The sequence below is a fragment of the Myotis nattereri genome (genome assembly GCF_964212035.1).
Source record: "Myotis nattereri genome assembly, chromosome: 9".
In the NCBI taxonomy this organism is placed as follows: domain Eukaryota; kingdom Metazoa; phylum Chordata; class Mammalia; order Chiroptera; family Vespertilionidae; genus Myotis; species Myotis nattereri.
The window spans coordinates 24,313,525-24,325,608 of NC_138084.1; the positions used below are offsets into that span (position 1 = coordinate 24,313,525).

At 43.8% G+C, this 12,084-nt stretch overlaps 1 protein-coding gene across 5 annotated transcripts in view; it reads left to right on the forward strand.

The window, feature by feature from the left end:
- The window catches only part of BDNF (brain derived neurotrophic factor), a 55,503-nt gene that overhangs the window by 20,486 nt on the left and 22,933 nt on the right, over positions 1–12,084 (forward strand). The window contains exon 1 of one of the 5 annotated variants that reach the window (XM_081099574.1): positions 187–441. The exons of 3 other annotated variants lie outside the window; for them this stretch is intronic. Coding sequence is in view for 1 of the 2 variants with exons in the window: in XM_081099573.1 (XP_080955699.1) it covers positions 1,609–1,620 (12 nt within the window). In the remaining variant the exon portion in view is untranslated. Of the gene's footprint in view, positions 1–186; positions 442–1,318; positions 1,621–12,084 lie in introns of those variants that run through there. One more of the 5 variants, XM_081099573.1, reaches the window with a different exon arrangement.

Below are 12,084 nucleotides of genomic sequence, written 5' to 3' on the forward strand. Positions count from 1 at the left end.
ATTTTGATTCTGGTAATTCGTGCACTAGAGTGTCTATTTCGAGGCAGCGGAGGTATCATATGACAGCGCACGTCAAGGCACCGTGGAGCCCTCTCGTGGACTCCCACCCACTTTCCCATTCACCGCCGCGAGGGCTGCTGGCGCTGCGGCTCCCCCCGGCGAGCTAGCATGAAATCTCCCTGCCTCGGCCGAGATCAAATGGAGCTCCTCGCTCAGGGGGTGCGAGTATTACCTCCGCCATGCAATTTCCACTATCAATAATTTAACTTCTTTGCTGCAGACCAGAAGGAGTACAGACCGGGCACCAAAGACTTGCCCCCCCCACCCCTTCTTTTTAACGAAAGGGAACGTGAAAAAAAAAATAGTCTGGGAGTTTTGGGACGGAAGTCTTCCCCAAAGCAGCTGCCTTGATGTTTACTTTGACAAGTAGTGACTGAAAAGGTGGGTTTCTTCTATTTTCCTCTTTCCGTATTTTGTTTGTTTCCTGTTTTGTCGGCTAGAAAGCATGTGGCTTTAGTGAGGTCTGTCATTGCCTTGGCTTCCTGGCTGGAGCAAGTAACTTGGTGTAACGTTATCTGGGGGCGTTCATGAATAAGGAATACCGTTATTATCTTGATTGAATTCCTATTAGGCAAACTCCGGAGAGGTCAGTGCGCGAACTCCGGTTAAGCCGGCGTGTGTAAGGCAGCGGAGTAAACCTAGAGTCCCCCTGCTCTGTGCGCTTTCATTGTGTGCTCGCGTTGGCAAGCTTCGCGGTGCGGGAAGGTGTGTCTGTGGCCGGGAAGCGCACGCCCTCTCCCGCAGAACTTGGGTGCTGGGATGGGGCGGAGGGAGTTTGCAGCGAGGAGAGCCAGACCCCAGGGCGCCGAATTTGCACCCGCTCCCTTCCGCCCCCGCGCGCACTGCCGGGGTTTCCGCCTAGGCTAGGGCGCGGGACTTGGGGTTCCCCCGGGCGGGGGTTAGGGCTCCCTTAGGAGTGACGAACACCGCGCGTGCGTCCTGCCGAGGTGCCCCAGGCGGGCGCGGGACTCGTGGGGCTCCGTCTCAGGGCCCGGGGCAGGCGGCGCGGGGCGCGCGGGCCGGGGGCGCCTCGGGAGTCCCGGGGGTTGAGCCGGGGCGAGGAAAAGGCGCGGCGTTCCCTTTAAGCGGCCGCCGTTCCCTGGAAGCGGCCGCCCCGCACTGGGATCGGCGGCGCGGGGGAGCCGGACGGGAGGGGAGGGTAGTCGGAGGAGGGGGCGGGGTGGGTGGGGGGGCGGCGACGTCGGACCAATCCTAGCGCAACCGAAGGGCTAAATGATGTCTGACCCGAGCTCCGGGCGCAGGCAGGAGCTCTCGGTCGCCGCTGCCGCCGCCGCCCCCGGGCGCACCCGCCCGCTCGCTGTCCCGCGCACCCCGTCGCGCCGCGGGCTCCCGGGCGGAGCCGAGTAGCCAGCGCTGCGCGCCCCCCACATCCTCCGCGCGCAGCTTTGATGAGACACCTGAACCGCGGCTGCCACCCCTGTTTTGGGGCGGGCGGCGAGCGGCTCGGCGACGGGGACCGTGTCGGGGCGCAGGGGCCAGAAGCGGGACAACGATGTGACTCGGCCGCCGGGGACCCGTGAGCTTTGTATGGACCCCGAGGTAGGCGAGCTCCGGGCACGGGGCTTGGCGGGGCGGCCGCCGGTCCGCGGGGGAAGTTGCCTGGGGGCCCCGAAGTTGTGGGAAGAGACCAGAACTTTCATCCCCTCCAGCAGAAAGGGGGGTGTGGAGTTGTTCCTGCGCAGCTTTCTTCTCCTATCGCAGGACCCAGAGGCACAGCCGGGACCCCCGGGGGTAGGGACCCCAGGAAGCCCCGAGGTGGGGGAGCGAAAGCCTAGGGGAGAACGGAGCTGCCCGGTGGGAGCGAAGACGGCGCCCCGGGGATCCCCAAACCCTCTCCCAGGAGAGGACGGGTCCCAAGAGAGATTGAGGGCTCCAGCTGTCGGGGGCTCTAACTGAGGGGACGGGGTGGAGACCGGCATATGAATCTTTCCCGTGGGCTGGGCGGTCCCCGCGAAGATTGGGGGGCTCCCCTTGCTCCCTCGGCCCACATCCTGACCTCAGGGCTCCATCCCGGCGGCACGGTGTCACCTGCTCCCCAGGAGTTGAGACCAAAGAGGACTGATACAGGTCCTAAGACGCCGACGTTCGTGGGAGAACTTGAGACACCCCCGCAGCTCGTAGCTTAAGAGGCTGCGGAACTCCGGGGCTGGTGCCCACACCTCTCCTCACCCCGCGCCCCTCCTTTGGGTCACCTTCCCGGGAAGGAAAAGTTTTGTCTTTTTCGGGGGGCCGGGGAGGATGTGCGGGTGGGGGGGATGCCCTGACCCGGGTGTGTCCCTGGGGATGCAGAGCAGGGAAGAAGGAACGGGTGAGTGAGCTGTGCCTGGAAAGAAATAGCCGAGGGTTGGGGGCTTATGCCCGACGGGCAGAGCAGGAGGATTGCAGACGGGGAGGTGGGGGGGGGGGGAAGGGGACGGGGAGAGAAGGGCCTCGCGGCCGCTGGGATGATCCCGGGTCCCAGTCGGAGGATGCTGTGTTTGTGTGTTGGGGTGGAGCGGGTGGAGGAACGCGGGTGGAGGGGCGAGGAGGAGGAGGGGGCAGGGAGAGCGGCGCTAGGAAAGGTAGAGGGTGCCCTCTGCCGGCCGAGCTGCCCTGAGCGGTGGCTGGGGGCGGGAGCCCGGGGGTGGGGAAGTGGGAAGGGAAGGCTGTGCGGGATCCCTTCGGGAGCTGGTAGGAGGGACTTGTTGAATGATGCTTTCTGACTCCCGATGAATTTTGACTCCTCGCGCGTATTTGGCTTCATGTTCCTCGCCGGTGGAGCTTTGACAGACGAAGGTTGTTGGTGTATTTGGGCGTTCTGGACCTTATTTTAGGGTTCTCCAGGTGTCTTACACTTACTCCTCAATGTCAGCAGTACCTAGTGAACATTTTCTGACAAGAGTGCAGGCATGTTCTTGGCCAGAAGCAAAGAAAAGCATATTTCTGAGTGTGTATTAATTCTCCTAGCACAGTTATCTTTGAAAGCAAAGCAACATATAATAGGGAACGTTGGTTTTTAACTGCATATAAAACGTGTTACGCTATCATGAAACCTACAAACTGGCCCAACTTCTTGGAAAATAACTACTCTCTATTTTTATCCAAAAATCTACTTTTACATGAATTTGCGGTAAGGTCAAAAGTAATTTTGTTTATAAAATTACATTTATATATACATATATTTTTTTACATTTTTATTTATTGAGGTATAATTCCAGATTTAATTTGTCACTGAATCCTCAGTGTTTACCACATGCAACATTATTATTTTTAGGTTGGAGGTATCTGAGATTATGGCATATAGTGCTTTAAATTATTAAACATCATAGATCACATTGCAGGTAAAAGTTATACTACAAAGTTTTGGCCCTGGGAACGAACAGCATCCCTTTAAAATAATTACTAACTCCTGTTCCCTGATTTTGCAAATACCTTGCTTAAGATTTTTCTTTTGTGAATTAACCTCTGGACTAGCAGTAGAGGTAAGAGAAAGGAAAGAGACACTTGTTGAAATGTAACCATAACCTTTACTGGAATTTAAAACATGTTGGTCACCATTACTGGAATTCCAGAGCCATAAAGTCGTTGTGTATTTTTTTCTTCTACTTTATTTTGCAAAATGTGATAAATGGTGGTAAATATAGACCGATAATAAGTATTATGACAGGAAAAGTGTTATGTATGTAGGGCTATTTTAAGTTGTTACAAAATGTTTCCTATTTATAAATGATATAAGCAGAAAGAAATGGTTTCCAGATAAACAAGACTTGCGTACGTATTTTGAAACATTAGAACATTGCAGACACACTTAGGCATCACATTTTTTAAAAGCAAAATAACAGTAATTTTTCACATACCTTTGGAGCCTTTCACAGCCCATTCAGAGCTGAATTAGTGCCCGGAAATCATATTTATTATAAAGTGATATTTAAGGTCATTTAAGATGTAAGTCAACATTCAAGTATGGAGAAAATAAAACATTTAGGAAATCTGTTTTAGGATGTCCTTTCAATAAGTGTAACTTTTACCTGCAAACAAAAGGAACCAAGAAAGTGATTATTTTGCCTAAAATACAATGATCACTTCAAATGATTCATTTATTCCACGTGAGTTAATTGCCTAGGTCTCATAATGGCCAAAGGGGGTGGGGAGGTACTACTGGCTCATTTTCATTTACTGGTGTGTGTGTGTGTGTGTGTGTGTGTGTGTGTGTGTGTGTGTGTGTGTGTTGGGGGGGGGGGTGTCTGTAAATGATGCTATTTTCTAAAATCCTGGCTCAAAAGTCCCTGGGTTTTCTGCTTAATAGGGCACCATTTGAATGTAAGTTATCCCTTCCTTCCTGGAAGCTTTGAGTCCCAGCTTTTCAGTAGTGAAAATGCAGATGATTGATAATCTCATTTCTTGCAAACATAAATAGCTCTGGTTTGTAGCTCAGCTCACACAGCAAGCTGAGCCCGCCCACCTAATAGTATAGCAAACAGCTTGTTCACATTTGTCTTTACAACCTTCTGTAAATAGCGCACCACACACTCACCTATTTCCAGGTGGTAAACTTGTGGAATGTAACAGCCAGCAGCTTTGGGTCTCAATCATAGACTCAATCTACTAAAAGCTTCAAAAATATTTAAGATGTACATAATGCAAAGGTCTTATACAAAGTAGTTCATTACCATTTTAAGATTTAGGAAGTTTGTCCTAGAGTAGAGAAAAGAACAATTTCAGACTTCCTGAATGAAAACAGCGTGTAGTTAAACCCTGGACATTTTTAAAAATGAAAGGCACTCTCATTTCAGATGTTCATAATACTGAATTTCTTGTGATGGTTAAAACATCATTTCAGCTTGCCTCTCCTGGCGGGGAAGATTTCAGTTTGGAGAGGGGGCTAAGCGTAGCCCAGTGCAAGTGTGAATACGTCCCTCTAATAGGGTAATTGCTGACTTGTCTCAACTTGTTTTCAAACGATTGTTACAGAGCACTCAGTTTCCACTAATTGCAAAATTGCTGCTTAATTGAAGGACTCTCAGCCCTCTAGTGCAGCCATTCACCCACTGGCAGGCTCTGTGATCTCCCACTGTGAAGTGCATTTTAAATAGGAAGAGAGGAGAGAATTCCGGGGAATTCTAGGTTTCGCTGCTGGCTGTTGTTCAGTGGAGGAAGAAAACATTTGAACAAGAGTTACATTAAGTTGCGTGGTGATATATTCTCTTTATTAGCATGAAAAACATGCCCATATGGGCTTCAAAAGTGAATGAGCGAACTTACCAGTTACACTCTGCATCCATTTACTCTGTTCGGTATGGAGTAATGTTAAACAATAAATGATGTTGGCAAATGAAATCCGTATGCCGTTTGCGTGTGGGGTTGAACCCTGGAAACAGAGGAAGGCTTTAGTATTTTTAAACTCAGGCATATGTGTCCTCAAAGTTTCCTTAAAATTCCACTGAAGGCATAGAATTGTTTAATCCTAAATAATTTTATACTTAAATGCATCTCTGGCTTTCCAGAATGCTGACAGTCAAGCCTTGGGAGAGTCATGGGCCCATTATTAAATATATGGAACCACCCCTGGTGACCGACATGAAACAGTGGAGCTCACTAATATACTGACTTTGATAAACTTCTTTAATGGGTGTGTTCTCTAAGTGCATCAGGAAGGTGTTCTCATTTCTGTGGAAAAGCATGAGTGGTCAGAGAAGTATGGAAGCTTTCATTTAAATGCAAGTTGAGCTCTAGCAGGTTGGGCTCAGTTGAGAGAGCATTGGCCTGTGGACCGAAGGGTCCTAGGTTCAATTACGGGTTTGATTCTGGTCAAGGGCACATCCCCAGTTGTGGGCTCCATCCCCAGTGGGGGGTGTGCAGGAGGCAGCCAATCAATGAGTCTCTCTCATCATTGATGTTTCTATCTCTCTCTCCTTCTCCCTTCCTCTCTGAAATCAATAAAAAATATATAAATGCAAATGGATGACAAAGTTGAAGGGATTGAGAAGTACAGTGACACAATAGTCATGGAGATGTAAAGTACAGCATAGGAAATATAGTTCATAATGTAATAACTATGTGTGATGCCAGGTAGGTACTTGAAATATCAGGGGGAACACTTTATAAAGTATATGATTGTCAAAACATTATGCTGCACAACTGAAACTAATAGAAAATATACTGAATGTCAACTGTAATTGAAAAAATTTTTTAAAAATAAATGCAAGTACTCACGTTCAAGTACAAACTCTGGGGCACTTATGCTCTTGTTGAAACAAATATGTACAGATATCCTGGATGCTACAAAATGGCTCATTGCCCTAATGTCTCATTTACACGCTGCCTAAAAATTGAGGACGGGTTCCATTAGAGAGGAACTGGGGCCTGGGTGTGGGACAGGAGAGGACTTGGGGGTAGTGGGGGGAAGCAAAGTAAATTTTAAGCTCCAGTGACAGCCACAATAAAGTAAAAGTTTATCTTTAAAGAGCCCAGAGTAACGAACATTATCCAGTTTTCCCCAAAGGTTCACTTGAAAGAACTTACATTGGTTGTCATGGTAGTAATGTCCTGATTTTGAAAGCTCGCAGAACCTAGTAGCTCTTAATGTGCTTTCATCTTGTTCCCTTTGGTCTGACTGAAACTTTATGACGACCTTCTGTGTTTTTGACATGCCTCTTCATTTTTGGAGGGAGGGGGGCAGACAAAGGAAGATTCCTTAATTTGGAGACACTATAACTAGGAGATGTAAAACGATATTTAAAAAAAAATCACTTACCTTCAAATTGGCTTATTAAAAGAAAACTAGAAGGCAACCTGTCATTAAATTACAACTACTATATATAAAATTAAGAAATTTATAATGGAAAACAGGCATTTTTAAGGAATTTAAGCAACTCATCAAAAGTTGAAGTAATAGTGCCACCTAGAGAACAAAATCACCAGCTTTACCAGCCAAATGGCTTGTTTGCCATGTGAGCCATTTCCCAAGGCCACAGTTCCTATGTCCTATTCAGATTTGTGGGGTGAGTGTATTGGGAGGTTAATACACATTTGGGATTGTAGGTAAGATTTTAAAATAGGCAGAGTCACAAGTCAGTATATACACTTTTAGCATTTTAATATAGTAGCCAAATATAGACTAGCCTGCCAGGAATAGGGCTGGTTCTCTCGTTAATACATATTATTTTCAAGGATATGCACTGCAGCATTGAATGTAAAGGTTCTGATTTTATTCATTTACTACAGGCAATTCATTGCACTTTCCAAGATGCAGTAACACCAGATAAATTGAGTAGAGAAACCTTAAGAATTTTTTTAAATCTATGATCTAATTCTAACTTTAATGATTTGGGAAGATTTAAGAATAAAATAAAGGTATATAAACACCAAAGAAAGAAAGGGGGGGGGTGGGAGCACAAGGAGAAGGAAATTATAAGAATTACCTTAACCTTAAAATAGCTAAAGATATGCATCTGGGCCAGAACCAAAACATAGTGATGCAACCAGGAACCAATCATTACAAATTAGCTTAAAATGCTTTGATGACAAAATCTGTATTTTATACATTCACTTCTGTATGTTCCCATATTAGCATCTAAAACAGCACTGGTAGCAGAAGAGGCACTTTGACAAATATTGTTGAATGAACAAGTAGATTGATTAATAGTGGCTTCAGATCCTGGCTAGCAAAGTAGACAATGAAGCTTCATAATTATGGAATATATTTGTTTGTTTTGCTGGTGAAAAGGCCAAAATTAGAGAAAATATATGTGATAATACTTGCTTCTTCCTAGTACCTATGATAAATGTCCTTTAGTTGACTTAGTTCTAAACTTTCTTATGCACAGTTTGGTTCATTCATAAAATTATTTGGAACATATGGAATGTTAAAGTTGATTTAGACAGTAGCAAGAATAAACTTACTGGTGGATTTTCATTTAAATGGTTTCAAATATTTGGATGCCAGTGGTGATGCCAATTATTATACCTCAGGAAATGGAAAACAGTAGACATTAAGTTTGTGCCAATTTCTGGTAAGCACAGAATCAAAGAAAGTCATCATATTGTCTGCACTTTGTATCATCATAGAAGCGATCAGTTGCAGAAAACTTTATTGTTCAGGAAAAAATATTTGAAACGAAAGTGAGAGAGGGAAGAAGTGGTTGGAGGGGAGAGAGAGAGATAAAGAAGGAAACTCATTGACTAAATTTTTGCCACATGGGATTTAGTCTAAATCAGTCTTGGTTTTGGAGCTGCTACCATCAGCATGTGCTGCATTTTTTGATGCTTTCTTTCTGCCTCTATGTGCTTTTGAAAACTGAAACTGTGCCCAAACTAAAACAAGTTTCTCTCTTTTCACATGCTCACTTATTTCTTGAATTATGGGAAGTGTTTTTAAACACAGATAACTTTCTTTTACATCATGCGGAAACTGAAGGTTGAGAAATTTGCTCCATGCTGCTGGAAGAGATGCTTGGCGGAGTCCCAGGCCACATTCCTAGACAAAACTGTCGAAGGTGTTCTCTCTTATGCAACATTTGGGCAAGGACATCCAGCATTAACATGTTGGCTGATGGTGTATCTGAAGGCACAGACGATGTACTTATCATATGGAAACATAAAGCCAGCAGACCTTCTGTTGAACGCTAGAGTCTGGATCATTTACATTCACTTCAATGAAAATACTATGATTAGGTTAAAAATCAATTGTATAAGTAGGATAGAATAGGGAGTTGATACAAGGTTTTGGGGGATGACTTAATGGACTGTGGAAAGGAAACCTAGATGTCTTAAATAATGGAGGGTTCCATGTGAGCCAGTGATGTGACTAGGGCCAGTCGACATAGCTACTGGTCTATACTGGTAGAAGCATAATACTGAAATGGAGAAGTTAATAATTCTCCTCCACTTATTAAGTAGACTATTAAAAGAGTGTTGTCTTCCGTTCAAGGGTCTGAAATAGGTTCCTTTAGGTTTATCATTGACAGATTGATCTGTATTGAGATCATTGTGACCAGGATGCATAGGGGATTTGGGGAATGGTTGAGGGAACAGAGAACGTACAATGGGCGGCTTGGGACAAGAAGACTAGGCTGGAGTGGCAAATGGTTTTGTCTCCCTTAGAAACTAATCACATGATGGTAGCTAGCTGGAATGCTGAGTTAAGAATTCTGGAGCTCTCCAGGCTCAATGAAAAAGAACATTCTAGCCTGGCCAATGTTGCTCAGTGGTTGAGCGTCGACCCTTGAACCAAGAGGTCTCCGGTTCGATTCCTGGTCAGGGCACATGCACAGATTGTGGTCTTGATCTCCAATAGGGGTGTGTAGGAGGCAGCCGAACAATGTTTCTCTCTCATAGATGTTTTTATCTCTCTAACCCTCTCCCTTCCTCTCTCTCTCTCTCTCTCTCTCTCTCTCTCTCTCTCTCTCTCATCGTTAAAATTTTTAAAAAGTGTTCTGATTGTTAATGCCTGCCATGGCTGGGGAGGTTGGAGGGGCGGCATGTGTGTTAGAGGACAGCTTTCACAAATGTGAAGATCTGGCTGAGGGAGGAGGTTTGTTTTATATTGCCCTTGAGAGCAGATCTAGGACCAGTGATATTAACGTAGGTACTGTGTGTAGTATCTAGAACTTGTAGTTCCATTTAATTAAGCAAACATTTAATGCTTACTGCATGCAAAGCATTTTATTAAGGGGATTTATAATCTAACAAAGAAAAAAGGCTTCTTTGGCATATGGTCAGTTTCCTCTTGTAGATGTTTAAACAGACTGAAATTCTTTTAGGAAGTGTTATATATGAACGTGGGAGGTTGGAACGAGGTATACTCTGCAGTACTTTTGTACTCCTAAGTTTTCCAAATATATTGATATCATAAGTATGCTCTTTATTTTTAATTCCTATATAATCTTAGTGGTGACAATAATATATTCTCTCTTTGAATCATCTACCTGAAATATGTGCAGCTTCATGAACTAAGTCTCAGAAATCCTTCCCATTTCCTTGCAAAGTGCAGTACTTTTACTACTTTCTGTACTTACCTATGGATTCTCAAAAGTAGTTATTTTTATTTTGGATCAGACAGAAGGGAATGTTTAAAAAAAATAGTTCTGATCAGATTCAGATGATTGAATTGCTCAAGAGATTAACTTTTGACATTAGATTTTTTTTTTAAGAGTTCAACAGCTAAACTAAAAAAAAAACCAAACAAACAAACAAAAAAAAAAACCACCTTTCTCTCTGGGAACCATAAAAATCTTCAGATGATTAGTTTTCCAAAAAGTTCTTCTTTTTAAATGTAAACTGTCAAAGAGGTTGACCCCTCCCCCAATCCCATTAGGCTTCGCCATGAAGAGAGCTACTTTTTCATAATTTATTATAACTTACCTTTACTCGTCTGTAAAATAAGGTGGAGATTAACCAACATGAAGATGCCATTAAAATGCAAATGTAGACCATCAGATGCATAGCTTACTCCAAGTCCTCACGAATATTTATTCTTTATGATCTCTCATACAGCTTTCAAGTATTCATATTGTCAGCAAAGCAATTTATTATTTACATCCCCTTTTTGATATATCTTATAGTTTATAGCCTGCATGTATGTTTCCCCCTGCTTCAAAGCTTTTCTTTAAAAAAAGTAAAGATATTATACACTGGAAATGATTATTTTACTCATTAATTCCCCAAGCATGAATTGAGCGCCCAGTGAGTACCCAGCACCAGGCTAGCTAGTTTCCCCCCACTGTATGGAGCCATCTGTCTTCAGCTGCTACTTGATAAGGAACTCCGTTGATTCTCCCACATAAACCTCCCATGACCTCTTTATAGACTCGCTTCAAAAATCTAGAAAAAAGTTCTTTTGAACAAGTTCTCCGAGTTATTTCTGAACTTCCAGCTCATACTGTGGACTGGAACATTTTGGAAAAACTCATTGACCTTTTTTTTATGCCCCTAATTTTCAGATGTCATTCTGCATTCAAATTAAGACAATGAACATGCTTGTTAGACATTATCTTCAACATCTTGTGTTTGCAGATATTCCATAGGAACTCTTGTAATAATGCTGATAGAAGCCACAATAGAAGGAAATCTCTGGACTACTGATTTTACGATGGATTCCCCCCCCCACCCCCACCCCCTTAAATACAAGGACGTATTTGGGCCTCTGAGTATTCAGGAATCTGTCTTTCATTTGACAGTGTTTATAAATCCTGTGTGTTTTCCCCCTAAAGAAACTTAAATTGTGAGACTGCTTTCATTTACTTTACTAGAAGCTAGTTTCATGATTATACTAAGGAAAAGAAGACAAAAATCCGTTCAGTGACTACTAGCTTGCCTTTAAACATTAGTCAAAACGTGTTTAAATTTTGTAATGGTATTCCTTTAGAGTTTACTAAAAACCACTTTTCAATCCACTGGGTCTCCTTTCGCTGTGAACTCAGGGAGGTGCTTTTGCTCAAACGTGTGGTATAAGTAAGAACCCGTATGTGGTCTTCATGGATCATGTAAATATGTCAATATAACCAGAGCACAGTCATCCACTCAGAAATGTTTAACCTCTTGATATACAACAAGGAAGCAAATTTGCACATAGTTCTTTGTGGATCTAAAAAATAAAATTAAATTAAAAAATCACAGGACACAGGAAGTTGTAATAGGTCCCATTTTCCTTCAAATACCAAACCTATAGCCATGGACTTAGCCTTCTCTGTCACTCCTGAGGAGGGCAGTTAGAATAAGTGGTAAATAAATAGTGCCAGAGACCATCCTATTCTTCGTTTCAGACAAAATTGGAGGGATAGACACAACCTTCAAATTAGTGGTATAAATACAAATAAGTAAATTGTGAGACTGTTTTCCTCCCTAACAAAATCTTATATGGAACTGCAATAGTTAAAATAAAAATAACCAGGTCTGTTCTAATTGAGCTACAGGTAGGAGCATCCTGCCCCCTTGACCCAATTATGACCCTTGCAAGGAGCCTCTTAACATTCTTCAAAACCCAGTTGGGAAAATGTTGTTCTAGGTCAAAAGTCAACAGGTGGA